The sequence below is a fragment of the Equus quagga genome, chromosome 11, assembly GCF_021613505.1.
Source record: "Equus quagga isolate Etosha38 chromosome 11, UCLA_HA_Equagga_1.0, whole genome shotgun sequence".
Lineage (NCBI taxonomy): Eukaryota > Metazoa > Chordata > Mammalia > Perissodactyla > Equidae > Equus > Equus quagga.
This window is the reverse complement of record NC_060277.1, coordinates 96,572,045-96,591,412: the sequence shown is the minus strand read 5'-3', so window position 1 is coordinate 96,591,412 and position 19,368 is coordinate 96,572,045. Positions and strand designations below refer to the sequence as shown.

The window sequence follows — 19,368 nt, the reverse complement described above, 5'->3', positions numbered from 1 at the left end:
TGGACAGGGCACTGTTCATCAAGCCACGCTGAGGCAGCATCCCACATGCCACAACTAGAAGGATCACAACTAAAATACACAACTATGTACTGGAGGGCTTTGGATAGAAGGAAAAATAAAAAATAAAATAAATAAATAAAATCTTAAAAAAACAAAAACAAAAAACTCTACTTCAAGGGGCATTTGAGGTTCCACAAAGGAACGCCAGTGTCCAAGAAGAGATTAGGGGTCAAGTCCATGAGGTTCTAGCTACCCTCCTTGTCACCCAGTGACAAGAACTGTTTTCCTTTCATCTATTTTTACATATTAGGCTTTTTTTTTTTTTTTGAGGAAGATAGCCCTGAGCTAACATCTGTGCCCATCTTCCTCCACTTTACGTGTGGGACGCCTACCACAGCATGGCTTGCCAAGTGGTGCCATGTCCACACCCGGAATCTGAACCAGTGAACCCCAGGCCACTGAAGTGGAATGTGCGAACTTAACTGCCATGCCACTGGGCCAGCCCCATATTAGACTTCTTAAAATTCCATTTAAAAATAGCGTTCCATGACCAAAAAGTCTGAAGCCTATTATTTTAGATTAGGGATCAGCAAACTTTCTTAAAGGGTCACAGAATATTTTAGGCTTGCAGGCCATACAGTTTCTGTCACAACTACTCAACTCTGCTGTTGTAGCACAAAAACAGCCACAGACAACAGTAATGAATGGGTGTGGCTGTGTTCCAATAAAACTTTATTCATAAAAACATATGGCCAGCCCACTGGCTATAGTTTGCCAATCCCTATTGGAGACCACAAACCAAGAAGCTTTTCATAAAATGTTTGGTAGAGTCTGTGGAGAAAATTGCTCATGAAATGGCTATAATAAAATGTGTCAAAACGTAAACACGGAATCTTAAGTATTATATGGTACTACATTAAAGAATGTATAAAAAGCCTTGCTTCCTGGGGCAAGATAGACTTGAAACTCTAGGCTCCTGAGGCCCGAGATTTCTGACTGAATAGGTAAACTAATAGAGGCTGTAGGAAAGGCAGAAGAATTCTGAAGATCTTAGAAGACTTTTTCAGTGAAATTACTGTAGCTTTGGGAGAACAGGGAAAGCGAAAAGGCACTGAGTTGGACAAGGGTGAAGGGGTGTGGGGGGGACAGCATGTTAGAACAGCATAAAAGCAAAGAGGAAACAGGAGACCACATGAAAACTGGAGCAGAGGGAAATTACGAAGCATGAGAAATTATTAACAGAGAAGGGCATCTCACTAAAAGAAACCAGGAAAGGGCCTGAATGTCCAAAATCAAGAGACTAGCTGGTAAACAAGGATTTCTGAGCAAAAACCAAGATGACACTGGCTAAACTGCTGAAACAAGTGGCACCCAGAACAACAATTTTGATCAGAAACCAAAAACAGTAAATCCAGCTTGTGATTTAAAAAATCTTGCCTTTCCTTCCCTAGACCAAAAGTGATCATGGAAAATAACTTAGTCTTGGACTAGAAGTTCATAAAGGATAGTCAAACTTTAAAGAAAAATTTTAATAACAAAAGTGGTAATGAAAGGATAGTTTGGTACACGTTAAAGAAGTGGCCTCAAGGAATGCTCTAATTCATCACTGACAAACAAGAGATGGTTTGTAACTGGATGGTTTACACTTAAAATTCTCCCATACTGTACTGTAACATTCTATAGGGGAATAAGGTAAAGGAAGGAGATGAAAAATGTAAACCAGGAAGCATCATTCCAGAGAGTTCTTTGTATTTTTAAATGCTAGGATGATGGCACCAAGACTAGCAATGAGATGGGACAATAACTGGAAAGAACCTTTCTTTATATTAGGAGCTGCCTTTTGCTGAGTGGTATGCCCAACTCATCAAGATCTCCCTAGAAATAGGTTTTGCTGTGTTTATACTCATTACTTTCTCCCCATGGCTAATGCAATTCAGGTTCAAGTTTTAGTCAATAAATATTTTAAAAATTATTTGAAAGTAAGATGAAATAAACATTACCTTAAGCGCTTCTTCATACTCTCCTAAAACGACAAAAAATACACACTGTGATATTTCTTCACCAGCCCAAAAGATTCTATTAAATACAGTCAATCATTATTTTTAAGAATTCGTAGTTCACAATCTTTATACATCAACAGCCTATCTGCTGACAAACTCCCTTCTCATCCCACTGCAGACAGAAGCTATTTACAGATTAATTCTCCCCGTTAAACCCTCTCTCTGTGCTACTGGAGCCTTCTAGTTATGAAACCTCAACCCAGCCCCTCATGCTAGGCTTAGCAAAGCTCAGTACTCAAGGGAGATCATGGATAGTGATAACACTGTCATTTCAGCTGGTTAACATAAGCTTTTAGGGGCTAGCCTGGGAACCTAACCTTCAAATATAACATTGTTCCTGCAGGAAAATGCACTCCAAGCTCTGAACAACCAACCATCTTACAAATAAGCTCCTGGAATACCACCTGTTTATAAGTTGACATTAACATACATAACAGTTCAGGGACAAATGCAACCACCAGGAGAACAAGTTATATGTCTTGAACTGGGAGGCATATTTTCAGATGATTAGCCTTAAACATAAGAGAACCTCCCATTAAAGCTGTCCTTAGGGTCCAATGAAAGGCACCAACCTATATACAAAAAACTGCTATAAAATAAAAACGTGCTATGTAACTAAGGTCCATGGATGAGTGAGTGCAACGTCAATTTATTGTATACCAAATTCTATTCTAAAATGAATATCGCAACAAGAGTTGAGTAAATGGAAATGCATACACCCATGAATAGAGTAAGGTTTTCAAATAAAGCTGAATAGGTTCTCTCAGGACTTACCTTGACTGTTGATGGATACCTAGAAAAGGAAAAAAGCAACAGTGAATTATAAACCTCTCAGCAATTGAGCATTTCTGTTACTAGGACCAGCCTCACAGGACAGACGCAAAATCTCAGGTCATGGGTTCAGCTTTTCCAGTATCATAAACTAGTTATGAATAATAATTAAGGAATTTTATTGCTTAACTACTACAGCCTCCTTTATTTCAGGTACATGAAGAGGCAGCATAATAAGTGGTTAGGAGCGTGGGCTCAGGAGCCAGAGGGTATGGACTGAACCACTACTCTACTACTTCTAAGCTTTTGTGCCTTTGGGGAAGTTACTTAACCTCTCTGTGCCTCAGTTTCCTCGTGGGTAAAACAGATGATAATAATGTACTTAACACATAGTATTGTTGTTAGTCTGACACACTGTAACCACCCAATAAAGGTTTGCCATTATTATTTTTATTATAAACTAAATGGCAGCTTGTGATATATTTGAACTAAAGATCACTCTATATGGAAGCAACCTAGGTGCCCATCAAGGGACGAACGGATAAACAAGATGTGGTATATATACACAATGGAATACTATTCAGCCATAGGAAATGATGAAATCCGTCCATTTGTGACAACATGGATGGACCTTGAGGGTATTTTGCTACATGAAATAAGTTAGAGGGGAAAAGTCGAATACTATATGATCTCACTCATAAGTAGAAGATAAAAACAACAAACAATGACATAGAAAGACTGGATTGGTGGTCACCAGAGAGGAAGGGGGAAGAGACCAGGGCGAAAGGGATGATTTAAAAAAAAGAATTAGGGGGCCGGCCCCATGGCTGAATGGTTAGGTTCACACGCTCCGTTTCGGCAGCCCAGGGTTTCGCTGGGTCAAATCCTGGGCATGGTCATGGCACTGCTCATCAAGCCATGCTGAGGCAACGTCCCATGTACCACAGCTAGAAGGACTCACAACTAAAATATATATGCAACTATGTACTGGGGGGCTTTGGGGAGAAAAAGGAAAAATAAAATCTTAAAAAAAAATTAAAAACTTAAATAGTCAGATAATCCTATATAAAAGAAAAAGAAGATCACTATATAGTTTTAGAAGTTATCTTTCAGGGGCTGGCCCGGTAGCGCAGCAGTTAAGTTTGCACGTTCTGCTTCGGCAGCCTGGGATTCGCCAGTTTGGATCCCGGGTGCGGACATGGCACGGCTTGGCAAGCCATGCTGTGGTGGGCGTACCACATATAAAGTAGAGGAAGATGGGCACAGATGTTAGCTCAGGGCCAGTCTTCCTCAGCAAAACAGAGGAAGACTGGCAGCAGATGTTAGCTCAGGGCTAGTCTTCCTCATGAGAGAAACACTACTCTGAACTTTTCAAGGCCTACATTGCTCTTGAGAAATAAGATCCCTATATGGGATACCTGGCTATGGGTATCATAATATACTTTACCTCTTCATTTTCCTCATCCAGGTATTTTATTTGAATAGTGTTCAGATCAAATAAAACTTTTACCTGCAAATGAAATGTACACATTATAAGATCAAGATATCAAACAGGCAGGTGTAACAGAAACCCAGAAGTCATAAAAGAAAGGAAGAGACTATTTCACTACATAAAAATTAAGCATTTTATATGGTAACAGGAAAAGCCCACCATAAACAAAGTCAAAAGATAGACTGGGAAAAATATTTGCAACTCATAACAGATGAAGGGTTAATATCTGCAATACACAAAGAGCATCTGCAAAACTACTAATCATAAGCTTAACAACCCAGGTCAAAGTGGGCAAAAATGTAAAGAAATTTCATAGAAGAAGAAATCAGATACGTCTAACAAATATATGAAAAGATGTTCAACCTTAATGGTAGTCAGACCAATGCAAATTAAAGCAATGACATGTCATCTCAACAGAACGGCAAAAACATTTTAAAGCCATAACATCCTATGTTGTTAAAAATTCAGGGCACTGTCATATATTTCTGTGAGGTGCTACAAGTGCTCTGCAAAGCACCTGGCAGTATCTATTAAAATTTAAAATCACATGCCTTGTGACTCATTAATCTCTCTTTGAGAAACTTTATCTATAGAACAGTGCATCATAAGTTATATATACAAAGAGATATCTCCTGTAGTATTTTATAATGGTAAAAAAACCCTCTTTTGACCTTGAGGGCATTATGTTAAGTGAAATGAAATAAATCAGAGAAAGATAAATACTGTATGATCTCACTTACATGTGGAATCTTAAAAACAAACCAACAAACAATGAACTCAGGATACAGAGAACACATTGATGGTTGCCAGAGGCAGGGGTCAGAAGCTGGGTGGAATGGGTGAAGGTGTTCAAAAGGTACAAAGTTATAAAATAAGTAAGTCCTAGGGATGTAACGTACAACATGGTGACTATATTTAATAATACTGTACTGTATATTTGAAAGCTGCTAAGAGAGTGGATCTCAAAAGTTCTCATCATAAGAAAGAAAAAAAATTGTAACTATGTGCTGATGGATGTTAACTAGACTTATTGTGGTGATCATTTCACAACATAAGCAAATACAGAATCATTATGTTGTACACCTGAAACTAATATGTTATATGTCAACTACGTCTCAATTAAAATAAAACTAGAAACAATCTTTTAATAGGAGATGATTAAATTATGGTACAACAATACCAATAATACTGTAGAAAATCTATAGCTTTAAAAAGAATGAGCCTGGGGCTGGCCCCGTGGCCGTGGCCGAGCGGTTAAGTTTGCGCTCTCCAATTAGGCGGCCCAGGGTCTTGCGGGTTCGGATCCTGGGTGCGGACATGGCACCGCTCATCAAGCCATGCTGCGGTGATGTTTCACATAGCACAACCAGAAGGACCTATAACTAGAATACACAACTATGTACTGGGAGGCTTTGGAGAGGAGAAGAGGAAAAAAAAGAAGACTGGCAACAAATGTTAGCTCAGGTGCCAATCTTTAAAAAAAAAAAAAAAAGGCTTGGATCCTTATCTATCCAGTGAGAATTACACCTATAATATACTGTTGGGTTAAAAAAGCAAGCTGCAGAATAACGTTTATAATATGATATCTGTATGAACATGGAAAATGTGAGTAAGTACATACAGGGCTGTTAACATGGGTTACCCTCAAGAGGTGGGAATAGTGGATGGAGGGAGGCAGGAGTAGAGGGATATTAATATTTTTTAATATATTTTTGGACTGTTTCACTTCTTATAATGAGTGTGTATTACACATTTATAATTTAAAATTTACAATAAAGAAAAAAGACAAGCTGTCAGCTCATTTAACTCCTAGGAAAAGAAAGATAACTGTGATTGATTTTCAGATCATTTGACAAGAAAGACGCAACTTTCTGGATAACCATCTGTCTACGACAGTATAAAGAAAGATTTGCTGGAAGACAGGACTATATCAGATCATCTTTTGAGGTCTCTATGCCATTTCTTTTCCTTTATAGTTACCATAACACATAATCAGATAAAAGTAGGTTTTTATCAATGAGGTAAAAGTAGATTTTTACCAAAGGGTTTTGCTAGCTAGACAGTCACACAGCAAGTAAAACATTCACTACTGCAAACCAAACAAAACCAAAAAAGTACAAAGGGCAAACCAAGAGGAGGAAAAGCATTAGCAACAACGACAAAAAGGAACGGATGAGCTGCTGTCTAAGCACCTGGGGTTCTTTTTTTTCCAACTCTGAGATACTTAACCTCTGACCTAGCAATAAAAGCAATCAATCAGCTCTTGCAAAACACAAGTTATATCCTTGGTGGTTCACAAACCACAGCAACGTACCTGCTCTCAGGCAAGAGAACATTCCCCTGGGGCCTGGTTAGGGTGGGGCCCACACCAATTCATTCCTCAGACTGTTTCTAAAATTAACAGGTTTTCTAAGTCCTATCTCACCTAAAAAAATGAATTCACTTTTCTAAACTCTTCAAAAGGAATTTATTTGTTTGTTCCCTTTACCAGGGCACATCTCCTATATGAATACTGAACCCTTGCCAAAAATAATTTTCCAGGGCCCGGCCCCACGGATGAGTGGCTAAAGTTCTGCATGCTCCACTTTGGAGGCCCAGGTTTGCTGGTTTGGATCCCAGGTACAGACCTACTCCACTCACAAGCCACACTGTGGAGGCATCCCACACACAAAAAAATAGAGGAAGACCGGCAGAGATGTTAGCTCAGAGCAAATCTTCCTCAGCAAAAAATAAAAAAATAGTAATTTTCCAAAAGACCCAGAAACAGTAAATATGACAGATTTTACTGCTATGAAACAACACTGCTAAAAAATAGCTACCTTTGGAAAAAATATGCTTGAAAGATGGAGAAACAAAACAAAGTAACACTCACCATAGCTTCGACATCAGCCCAAGTTGTATTTTCTGGATGAGAAACCAGAAAGCTTTGAGGTTCATTTTTAAAAGTCACATTTAGAGTAACCTGTGGTTCCATCCTGCGGGGCTAGAGTTGAGAGGATGGGTGAGAGAGAGAAAACACATCAGAAACGGTTCTATAAATTGCATAAACAGGGGCCGGCCTGGTAGTGCAGAGGTTAAGTTCACCAGTTCCGCTTCTTGGCAGCCTGGGGTTCGCCGGTTCGGATCTTGGGTGTGGACACGGCACCACTTGGCCAAAGCCATGCTATGGTAGGCATCCCACATATGAAGTGAAGGAAGATGGGCAGCTCAGGGCCAGTCTTCCTCAGCAAAAAGAGGAGGATTGGCAGTAGTTAGCTCAGGGCTAATCTTCCTCAAAAAAATTAAAATAAAATAAAATGAAACAGAAAATTGGAAATATTAAAAGGAATAATTTAAAAAAAATTGCTGGGACTGGCCCCGTGGCCAAGTGGTTAAGTTCAAGCTCTTCGCTTTGGCGGCCCAGGGTTTCACCAGTTCGAATCCTGGGCGTGGACATGGCACTGCTCATCAAGCCATGCTGAGGCAGCATCCCACATGCCACAACTAGAAGGACGCACAACTAAAAACACACAACTATGTACAGGGGGACTTTGGGGAGAAAAAGGAAAAATAGAATCTTTAAAAAAAAATTGCATTAACATTCAATCAACAAATATTTGTGAGGACCTATTATGGGCTAGGTTAGGAGGACACAGCAATGAATGAGAAGATAATGTCCCTGCTCTTCTGCTATTTATAATCTAATGGGCAGTTAAAACAAATCTGTAGGGGCTGGCTCTGTGGTGGAGTGGTTAAGTTTGTGCACTCTGTTTTGGCAGCCTAAGGTTTCACCGGTTTGGATCCTTGGTGGGGACCTTGCACCATTCATCAAGCCATGCTGAGGCAGCGTCCCACATGCCACAGCTAGAAGGACCCACAACTAAAATATACAACTATGTACTGGGGGGCTTTAGGTAGAAGGAGGAAAAATAAAAAAGTAAAAGGAATTTGTTAATGTTTGCTGAGAGAATGTAAATTTTCACCACACCCACAGAAATCATCTAACATTTATAAAACCCTTTAGGATTTTATGGAACTTTATAATGATTAGTTAATCAAACAGATACCTACTGAATATCTGCTAATAGCAGGATACCAAGATGAACAAGACACATTAGCTTTCTACCTTCAGGGGCATTTTTTTTTCCTATGAGGAAGATGCACCCTGAGCTAACATTCGTTGCCAATCCTCCTCTTTTTGTGCTTGAGGAAGATGTGAGCTAACATCTGTGCCAAGCTTCCTCTACTTTTTTGTATGTCAGATGCCTCCACAGCATGGCTGATGAATGGTATAGGTCCGCACCCAGGATCCGAACTCTGGGCCACATGTGGAACTTGAGCCATTCCACCAGGGGCCAGCCCCCTCAGGGACATTCTTATAACCTGAAAGCAACATTCCATATTTTTCTTAGAAAAGCAGCCTTTTCTGAAATTGAGCAACCCAGGTTCTCTACTAGATCAATTTTAACAATTTACAGGTGGAAACACTAGCCAAGAAACTACACAGGGGTAGCATTCAACATCCTTCATCCAAGTTTATGTGTTTTTTTCTGTAGTCTTTTTTCTTTTAGGGAGAATTTCATACACAAAAGTGGACAGTAATGAACATCTAACTACAACAATCAACTCAAGGCTACCCTCATTTCATCCATACCCCTGCATCCCCCAAAGCCCCCCATATGGATTGACCGTAGTCAATTAATGTTTTAATTGAACTACAGTAATCTAATTAAAAACATTATTATGGGAAAAGCTAAACTTACACAAAAGAGAGATTGAGAGGTTCATATACAACGAACTCCTATGGATGGACCCATCAACTATCTTCCACAATTATCATCAACTCAGGACTAATCTTGCTACAGCAAAACTCCTTCCCTACTGGATTATCAAAACAGACGGCCATCATTTCATCCATAAAATTGAGTCTGTACCTTTAAAAGGTAAAATTTTAGAAAACATAACCATGATACCATTATCATGCCTAAGAAGTTAACAATTCCTTAACTGAACGTCCATTCTGGTCAGTTAGTTGTTTTTAATTAAGGATTTTGTTTACCAATGGGTTAAGCTGGTTTCTCTGACTTTATGAAAAAATATTTTGTTTAAATTTAAACATAAGTTGTGATGAAAAAGGTCAGCTTTTAAATATATCCATCAACAAATCTTTAATAAGCATCTACAAATAGCCACATTCTGCTCTGCTCTCAGGCACAGGAGACAGGAGATGAACAAGATTAAATCCGAGGAGTTTAGGGGCCGGCCCGGTGGCGCAGCAGTTAAATTCACACGCTCCCTTCTGTGGCCCTGGGTTTGCGGTTCAGATCCCGGTGCGGACATGGCACTGCTTGGCACGCCACACTGTGGTAGGTGTCCCATATATAAAGTAGAAAAAGATGGGCACGGATGTTAGCTCAGGGCCAGTCTTCCTCAGCAAAAAGAGGAGGATTGGCAGCAGATGTTAGCTCAGGGCTAATCTTCCTCAAACAAAAACAAAAACAATAGAATCAGTAAAACCACAAGTTGGAAAAAAACCCCCGAGGAGTTTAGAGTTTAATGGGGGAAGGAGCACAAGAGTTTAGAAGAGTTGGGTTCCAGACACAGCTCTGGCACATTACTAGCCATTTAACTGTGAGCAAGTCATTCAACCTCTGAGCTTCAGTTTCTTAATCTGTAAAACAGGTCTAATCTCTCTGCTTTGCCTACATCACAATGTTATCATAAGGATCAAATAACAATGTGTGTGCAAGTCCAGCCCTCATCACGCCATGCTGTGGCAGCATCCCACATACAAAATAGAGGAGGACTGGCAACAGATGTTAGCTCAGGGCCAATCTAATCTTCCTCACCAAAAAATTTTTTAAAAAAGTGCGTGCAAGTTCTTTGAAAATATCACTCAATATAAAATTATAATTGGTATTTAGAAACTAAAATAGTCCTCTTTTCCACTGTATAATGCACTGCTCTGTGAAACAAAAAAAACAGACTGTCGTTAAAAAGAAGCTTGAACTCTCTGAGGATCACAGATTTTTTTAAATCCAAAGACAATTATCCGTCCCCCTTTTTCCATTCTTTGTTTCCACCTAGAGCCAAGTGCACCACCAAAATAATAACAGTTTCTAGCACCAATCCTGTTGAGATGGAGTATTCACTCACTTGGAATTCAATTCTTGAGGTCTTTAGAATTTGGACAGAATTCCTGTCAACTTCCCAGAATCTTGAGCAAAAACTGATGGAAATGAAGTGACTGATTCAGTCTGCCAAAAGTGGGTATTCTGAAACACATTCACACTTTTCAACTTCTGAGAAACCCACTTCCACACTTTTGAGAGTCCAGAAGAAAACCAATCTTCCTTCTCTTTTCTCAAATTACACAAATGGAAATTAGTTTAATGTATTGAGTACATGGTCAGCTGAGGAGAGAAGAGGAAGTGGGGGATTCTAGCTTAGCTGGACCATATCCAGGTCTCCATAAAGAATGGCCTACTTTTGTTTGGTTTATATGTGAAAATTCTTTCACCAAGAGTATTAATCTTGAACTTGTGGAAACGCCAAAGTATGGTTAGCGCCATCTGTCCCTGTGGGTTTAAAGCCAGTAGAGGCAGGCAGCTAGAGCTTAGGCCTTCAGCTTTCATAACTGAAACTATTATAAGTTCATGTCATTACTCACTTTTGCTCAGCACAAGTCAACTTTTCCTCTATGTCGATTTTTTCAGGATATCAAAAGTCCCTTTAATGAAGCTGATCTGGGAACCTGAGCTTTGATTACTTATTGTCTCCACCAGCGGCCTGTACAAGCTATCCAGGCGTTAAAATGTGTGATCTGAAAGCTGGGTGTTTGACAAAAAGGAAAAACGTTGCCTTTCCAATACGAGAGGTCCCTGACCAAGGAGACTTCCTTACGAGGTTCTCAAAAAGCGCAGGCGGATGGGGTGAGGCTGTGTGGGTAGCGTCATTTTTTCTTTCTAGCAGACTTCATCCTAGTCTTCCAGGTATCGTTTCCTAACACTCCATGTCCCCAGGACAGTGTCAACCACCTCCGGAGGACTCGCTTCCCTTTTCTTTGCCTAGGCCCTCTTTGTGCCGAGGAGTCTCGGCCTTCCATAAGCAGAAGCCGGCCGTTCTGAGCCACGGACGCTCCATGCCTCCGGCAGTATCCGCCCCCTCGGTCCCTAAGAACATGAACGGCTCTCTCAACCGGTCACTGAAAAGATCGGCTGCGCCCAGACACGAAAAAGTCTCCCTTCTTCTTTGTAGGAGCCCTCAGTTGAACTTCCCCAAGCCCTCTGAGGGCGACGTGACCCCACCCCTAGGTAACCGCAGCTGCTTCCTTACCAGCTTCCCGCCCCCGGGGGGCGCCGCCGGAGACCAGTGCTAGGACCGTTCGCTGCCCGCTCTGCTGCTACCCCTTCGGGGTGAATCTATCATGGCGGACAGAGTCAGGGCCTAGTCCCCTGTGTCTTGAGTTTCCGCCAAGATGATTGGCTCTTACTACTTGTCCCTCAAAACTATCACCCCCATTAATTGGTCGAGGATGCACTGGCGGGGGCGGGGCAAGAGCAGGCTGACCCGCACAACAAAAACAAACACTGGGGCAGAGGGGCGGAACCACGAGTGCGCAGCCGTGGGCCGGTGTCGATTTCCCCTTCCCGAGTAAATCGGCCGCCCACTGTGTTCCCTTAGGTCACTGACCTTAGAAGACGACTTTCCCGAGACTCCCAGGGCTGGATGGGAATTGTAGTCTTCCTAGGACTTGTTGGTTCTTTAGCCTATTCTCCGCTCTCAAGATACGAAAACATTACACTCCAATCCATATCTGTTGATGTGGACAAGCGCATGAAGCTCTTCAATTTATCAACTTGGTTGCCGTGAGAATCGTGCCCACTTCCGGTGTGGGGAGCTCCTCTCCATATGACTACAGTTTCCAAGGAGCTCTGTGGCGAAGGCCCTTTGATCCGCAATGCATGCTGGAAATCGTAGTTTTTTCCCCCACAATCCTTTTATTTACCTAAACTGGAGACTTCCATTGCGGCGGAAAGGGTGAGGGAACGGGCCTCTTCTTGCGACTGTTTTAGGCACTATCTTGCGCTCACATTCCGGCCTCAGGTAGCGATTCCGACCCTAGGCCAGCAATCACTATGACGTAATAAGCCGCAACTTGAGGGAGGTGGGCGCTTAATGGAAAACTCCGGGAGAATTCTTTTGCTTCCGTCTCTTTCTAATTACGTAACGCGGGGAGGACAGGATGACCAATAGGGAGCCCCGAGAGACTTTCTGTTCTTTCTGCCCCGCCCTTCGGTAACGTGTTTTGATCCCGCATTCTGAGAGGCTCTCGTTCAGTGGTGGCGGCCGGTTTCCGTGGCAACAGAAAAGCGCGGGAATTACGGATAAGTTGAAACTGCGACTGCGCGGCGTGAGCGCGCTGAGGCTTCCTGGACTGAGGACGGTCTTGGGAGGCTTTTCAGATAGCTGGGCCTCTGAGGCCGGGAAGCCTGGACGCTTTGCTCTGGGTAAAGGTGAGAGAGCCCTAGGGAAGGGAGGGGGCCGCAAGGGGCGCTCTGGGGGACAGACGGGAAATAAGTGTTGAGAAAATAGGGGAGAGGGAGCTCCTGAAGGAGAGCCAAGACGGCTGTCGTCGGGTAAGGGCGGGCGGAGGATGGAACCTGAGAAGTCTAAGACGTTGAGTCTAGGGAAATCCTGGGGAGGGGGGCACATTGTGGGTCGCGAGCAGGGAGGCACTGAGGATAGAGGAGGGGCCAGGGTGTGTCCGAGGGGAAATCCTGATGATAGGAACTGGAATGTGTCTTGAGGGGGACACCATAGTATAAAAAGACAAGTTGGTGTATATGATAAGGGGACCCCAAGGAAGAAAAGGGAGCAGGAATGGGTTTGGGAAGAGGAGACAGGATTTTGTGGGAGTGAGAGCCATTAGGAACTGGATTTATATGCGTTCCTGAGAAGGGACAAGAGGGAAGTAGAGGGGCGTCAGTAGTCACAGATGCTCTTGGCATGGATGTGCCTGAGGAGGATCCCGAGATGAGTGCAGGCCGGTGGGAAACACTTGGAAAGGGCGGGGGTTGGCGGGGAGCGTTGGTTGGTGTTGACACTGTTTTTGTTTATTTTGGTTTTAATTGGAGCAATCTGAGGCTGCCACCACTCACCAAATCAAGTCACCCCACTGTGGCTTTTCCTTTCTTGGAGAAAGGAAAAGACCAAAAGGAAGTGCTTGGAGGCTATATTTGAAAAAACAGAATTTATGTGGTCTTAATTACAGAAAACAACTTTTGGAATTTTTAAAAATAAAGCTTGTTTCGTTAGTTCTGTGGTTGCTATAATTCTAAAGCACTCCACTCTTACATTTCTCTTATTTGAAAATGACAATGGAACTAAGCTGTTGTTTTCATAAATCTTTTGAAGTGAATTATTTATGTGTATATTGAAGTTTATGTGTTAAAGTTTATTGGAACAGGAAGACATGGATGTATCTGCGGATCGCGTTGAAGAAGTACAAAATGTTCTCAATGCTATGCAGAAAATCTTAGAGTGTCCGATCTGGTAAGTCAACAGAAGAGTTTATTGATTTGAGATTCTTTATATGGTTATATCCTATGCAAATGAATAGAATTGACATCACACAGTAAGAAGAAAAAGTTATAATGTGTATTAAGACTAGACTATTAAAGTTGCTGCTTTTCTTAACTGAAGAGCTTTAGGAATATAGGAAATTACTCCCTTTTCTCCACTCTGCCTCTCCCCTTCGCTCTCTACCGCCTCAAAACGCACAGCCCCCTATCTTTCCTAGTCCACAGACTGTCCTGATTGGTTCCACGATGCGGCAGGGATCTGGTTTGAATTAAATGCACGTGGGCTTTTCATAAGCTCTAAAACCAGCTTGATCACTTGGAATGGACATAGTTAACAATGGCAAAATAAAATCACAAATGATTGGTGTCTCTGATTGGGTAGGTCTTTGGGAGAACCTTTGGCTGAAACTAACCCTATATATTTAAATAAGAATACTGCAAGTCATCAAAGCGTTTGGCAAGTCCCTCTGACTTTTTGAGTGAGCCTTTTGTTTTCTTCCTCTATAAAATAAAGAGGGGACTAGAATATTCAAGGTTTTTTTAAATTGAGGTATAATTTCCATACAGTGAAATGCAGAGATCTTAAGGGTACAAGTCAGTGAGTTTTGACAAGTATATATATCTGTGTAACCCAGTCAAGATATAGAACATTTCCGTCACCCAAGAAAGTTCTCTTGCTTGTATTCAGGAGTTCTTAACCCTTGGAGGCCTGTGGCTAGAACTGTATTTCATTGTAATTAGTTTCTTATATAATTTCATATTTTTGATTTTATGCATTTAAAATCATTACTCTGGAAAGGGGGTTCATGAGCTTCATTAGCTGCCAAAGGGAGTTCATGGCACAACAAAGGTTATGAACCCTAAGCAGACACTAGATCTCTATGGTATATCTTACATCCACAAAATCAATTAAAAACCATAGCTCAGAATCTCTTGGTGAAAAGCCGGAAAGGAAGTTTAGAAGAATTATTGCCTTATCTCTCCTCTCTTACTCTCTTTACTCTGCTCATTCTGGCCTCTTCGCTATTCTTCAGGTATGCGACGTTCTGCTGCCTCTGAACTTTTATGCTTCCTCCTCCCTCTGCCTGGAATGTTCTTCCCCTGACAAATCTTCGTTGAAATACTACCTTTTCCAAGAGGCATTTCCAGATAACCCTATTTAAAATTGTAACACTTCCACCCCAACACACTTTTTATCTACCTTTCCTGTTTTATTTTTCTCCATAACTCTTGTTACTATCTGACCTTCTATATAATTTATTTGTCCTTTTCTCTACTCCCACAGAATATAAACTCTATGGGGGTGGAAATTTTTATTTGTTTTGTTTACTTCCATAACCTCAGTAGTTAGAAAGGTACCTGGGATATAGAAGTCACTCAGTAAACATTTGTTGAAGGTATTAAATAATAAACTAAATTGCTTCTTTGATAGTTTAGTGGTTTTTAATATGGTGATGGTTAGTGGTGGGTAACATTCAAAAAATAAATTGGAAAGCTGCCCGTATGCCCTTGCCTTCAAAACAGAAGAGTAAATGCAAGGAAATTTTTCATGAAAAAAAATTTCCATAAATTTTCCTTTGTGTTTCATGAAAGTTGTTTTTCATATTTGAAATCAAGTAAATAGCATTGCAGAAAATATAGGTTGTGTTTTCAGAGAGATACAAGATTTATAAGTAACTCCCCTCTCCCTTGCCCCTCAGCATTTCAGCTAAACAAAAATAAGAGCTAAACGGATTTACAGCCTAAAACATCAGAGCCAGAGAAGCAGGAAATAACAATGTGGGAAAAAAAATTGCTTTTGGAAAAGCATAAAACTTAAGATAATTACAAAGAATAATCAAAAACTCCTCAATAGTGTGGGATTTGGGTCCATTTATTTTACATTTCCATGGGACTTAGTCATAAAAACGTAATGTTCTTTTTCATTCTGGCAAATTAAACCATCAATTAAAAAACTCAGATACATAAAAATTAAAGATACAAGAATAAAAGTTAATGTTAAATCTTCATTTTCAGTCAACTATTGTGTGTTTTCTAGCTGTTTTTTTGGTATCAGTTTTCTATTAAAAAGACAGGTTTTTTAGCTAAAGCTGTTCATCTTAGTCATTATTAAACCTTAAATTCATTTAAATAGGTTGTTCTAGGATGGGAATCATACCTACTTCACTTTTTTTTTTTTTTTACAATGCCCAGAACAGTACAGTTTGCACTTATGTCTAATAAATGATTCCTGATTGTGACTGGAAACACTGTTGCATATGGTAGCTGTAAGATAGGTTTCCAGCTTCTTTGAGGTCTCTGAAGCTAAAATTCATTCTACCGGCCTCTAAGTCACTATTGGCATTTATTTCTGGTAGTTGGTGGTTCCTTTTAACTTTTTACATGACGTAAAATTTTTGAGTTTCAGAAGAATTTGCTACAGTGTGCATCCTGGTGGGTGGTGGTTGTTTTTCCAACCTGACTTAAGCTGCTTTTTCTAATCTCTTATCCATGTTGGAAGCTCAAAATGCAGATATGCGGTGAGCCTAAAATATTGCCTGGTTTGAAAAGTGTTTAAAATATTTGAATCACTTTTGTGGTAAACATATCCTGTCATCAGGACCTGGAAGAGGAGTATTTTAATTTTTTTCTCTGCATTCCCATTTCTTCTTCAAGCTTTTCCTTCAACAGTCATTACCTTTTTACGTTTTGGAGTTTTCATGTGTTTGAAATTTGTGTTTACAGTATGTTTGTATAGCTTGGCTTATAATTACCATACTGAAATATGATTATTTCAGAAGTGAGTCAGTGGTGAGAATGGAAGCCATCTGGTATCACAGCTAAATCCAGTTTCTCTTTTACTGAGAATTTCCTTGGTGTCTATCTTGTCTCAGGAATAGTGACTTAGTAACAAATGAGAGTTCTCTTTGTCAGGTTGTTTTTCTTTTTAAAATCACATTCAGTCCCAATAATAATACTGACGTTGGTACAAGTCATCTCAAGTTGTGACCAGTTTCCCAAGTAGCATTTAATTTTATTCTCACAATAGCCTGAAGAGACTGGTAGAGTGGGTGACAGAGAAGGAAACTGAGGTTGAGGTAGAGTGCTTGGCCTGAGGTCACTCTGCTAATAAAGAGACCTGGTAGTAGAAATCCAGCCTTTTGACTCACTCTGGTGTTTTTCTTTTCGGTGTGCTGTGCTGCATCAGAAACCACATGATTACAAGAGTTGTGTTACCAAGCCCTTCACAAAGAGGCTGTTGTCCCCAGCTTTTCTTGTGATCCTTTTCTAAAAAGTTAAACATTTAATGAAAAGAACCACATTCCTGTCACACAGGTTACCTGTTCTTTGATGTCCTGCCTGAACTTTACTAAAAATCAGTTTCTAAAGCTCTCATGCAGAATAAAAGGTAAAGGCTTAAAATAGCCCATAGGTTCCTGCCTGCTCAGCCTTCCCGCGACCTCTCTGACCTCTTCTACCACTGCTTCCCCCTTGATCTTTCCATCCTGTCAGTGTAACCTTCAGAAACACCAGGCATGGTCCTGCTCAGAGTCTGTCTTCTCTGCTCCCTCTGCTGGAATATTCTTCCCCCAGTTGTTGCACAGCTTGTTTCCTCACATTATTCAGCTGTCTGCCAATGTCACCTTCTCGGTGAGGCCTTTCCTGACTATCCTGTATACGCTTCCCCGCATACACACACACATTGCACTCCCTATCCTCCTTACCCTGCTTTATTCTTCTTTTTAGCACTATTCCCATATGTTCTTGTTTATTTCTCAGTCAACTGTCTCCCACAACTAGAATGGAAGTTCTGTGAAGGCAGTTTTGTTCACTACTCTATTTCCTTCTCCAAGAACAGTGCTTGCATTTAGTAAATACTCAGTAAATACTTGTTATATTAGTAAATGAATGAATTTCAGGAAGGCCTTGGGATTTTGTGGATAGACGGGTGGGGATGGGAATTTGCATGATGTGTTTTCTCCAAATTTTTCTATTTTCTATTTTCTAAATTTTCTTCTGTGAGTATTTGTTAGATTGTTTTTACAAAGTAATCATAAACCAAACATCATGTACCTCCTGAAGTGATGTAATGAAAGTACACAGTACTACCTGTAAAGTGTTCTTGTCAAAACATTGAACCTGAATTTGATCAAGCGTGTAGGTCTAGTTTACAGGAAACAGAGGCTGGAGGAACATGTTAAACCTCATCATAGGGTTGCAATTAGCAAAATCCAGAATGTGGGAAATTCTGTATTTTTAAAATAAATGACGAAGGAGAAAAAAGGAGGGGAAATCTATAGATTAAAAGAAACTTGAGACATATCAACCAAATGCAATGTGTGGATCTTGTTCGAATCCTGATTTAAATAGATTTAATTATTAAATTTTTGTGAGACAGGGAAATTGGAACATTAATCACATAGATGATATTAAGGAAATTATTATTTATTTATTTTTTGCTGAGGAAGATTTGCCCTGAGCTGACATCTGTTGCCAATTTTTCTCTGTTTGCTTGAGGAAGATTTGCCTGAGTTAACATCTGTGCCAGTTTTCCTGTATTTTGTATGTGGGTTGCTGCCACACCATGGCTGCCGATGAGTGGTGTAGGTCCACATCTGGGAACCGAACGTGGGCCACTAAAGTGGAGCACACTGAACTTAACCACTAGGCCATGGGGCCGGCCCCCAGGAAATTACTTTTTAGGAGTAATGATGGTTTCATGGTTATGCTAAAAAAGTCTTTATCTTTTAAAGATGTGTTCTGAAATATTTATAGATGAAATGATATGATGGCTTGGATTTATTTTAAAATAATCTGGACTTTGGGTGTTATTATGGATGAAATAAAGTTACTGTGAGTTGATAATTCTTGAAATGGGGTGATGGTACATGGAGTTCATTTTACTCTTTTATTTGTGTAAGTGCTTAATTTTTTATATTAAGAAATTAAAAATAAAAAGGCAATCACATGCAGAAAACTGCTGTAAGGAATCCAAAAGAAATACAAGAAGTTTTTGTCTTTGTGGAGCTTAAAGTTTAGTTAAGATAGGATGTGCATCTACAATGATAGCGCACAAAACTGTGTCTGTGAAAACTAATTAATATGAGTAATATCAGCTAATCTTTGAGATGTTAAAGATAGTATAGAGTATTAAAAATTGATATATTCTGTTTTGATGTCTGAAATCTCAGTGAGGATAAGGATCATATTGTATTTTTGGCTCCTAGCACAGCAGACATTTAATAAATATTTACTGAAGAAACTTAAAGCCTTATCTTGACTCCTTTATAGCAGTTTAAAGATGAACTTATTTACTAAGAATATATTTATTTTTGAATGAATTATTGAACCTCATTTATTTTCTTTTCCTGTCCTTCTAGTCTGGAGTTGATCAAAGAGCCCGTTTCCACAAAATGTGACCACATATTTTGCAAGTAAGTTTGAATGTTTTATGTGGCTCCATTATTATCTTTTGTGCTTATTCATAGCAGAGGAAACACCT

The 19,368-nt window shown here is 40.2% G+C and overlaps 2 protein-coding genes across 6 annotated transcripts in view; one reads left to right on the top strand and one right to left on the bottom strand.

The window, feature by feature from the left end:
• NBR1 (NBR1 autophagy cargo receptor) overlaps nt 1–12,128 on the bottom strand; it is a 28,490-nt gene extending 16,362 nt beyond the window's left edge. For 2 of the 3 annotated variants that reach the window (XM_046676723.1, XM_046676725.1), the window contains exons 1-5: nt 11,638–11,783; nt 7,196–7,306; nt 4,279–4,341; nt 2,835–2,853; nt 2,001–2,023 (exon numbers count right to left, since the gene is read on the bottom strand). In XM_046676723.1, the coding sequence (XP_046532679.1) occupies nt 2,001–2,023; nt 2,835–2,853; nt 4,279–4,341; nt 7,196–7,297 (207 nt within the window). In that variant the 5' untranslated portion in view covers nt 7,298–7,306; nt 11,638–11,783. Of the gene's footprint in view, nt 1–2,000; nt 2,024–2,834; nt 2,854–4,278; nt 4,342–7,195; nt 7,307–11,637; nt 11,784–11,994 lie in introns of those variants that run through there. The other variant, XM_046676724.1, reaches the window with a different exon arrangement.
• Nucleotides 12,129–12,517: 389 nt separating this feature from the next.
• BRCA1 (BRCA1 DNA repair associated) overlaps nt 12,518–19,368 on the top strand; it is a 55,770-nt gene continuing 48,919 nt past the window's right edge. For all 3 annotated transcript variants that reach the window (XM_046676722.1, XM_046676721.1, XM_046676719.1), the window contains exons 1-3: nt 12,518–12,818; nt 13,759–13,857; nt 19,247–19,300. In XM_046676722.1, coding sequence (XP_046532678.1) covers nt 13,778–13,857; nt 19,247–19,300 — 134 coding nt within the window. In that variant the 5' untranslated portion in view covers nt 12,518–12,818; nt 13,759–13,777. The remainder of the gene's footprint in view (nt 12,819–13,758; nt 13,858–19,246; nt 19,301–19,368) is intronic.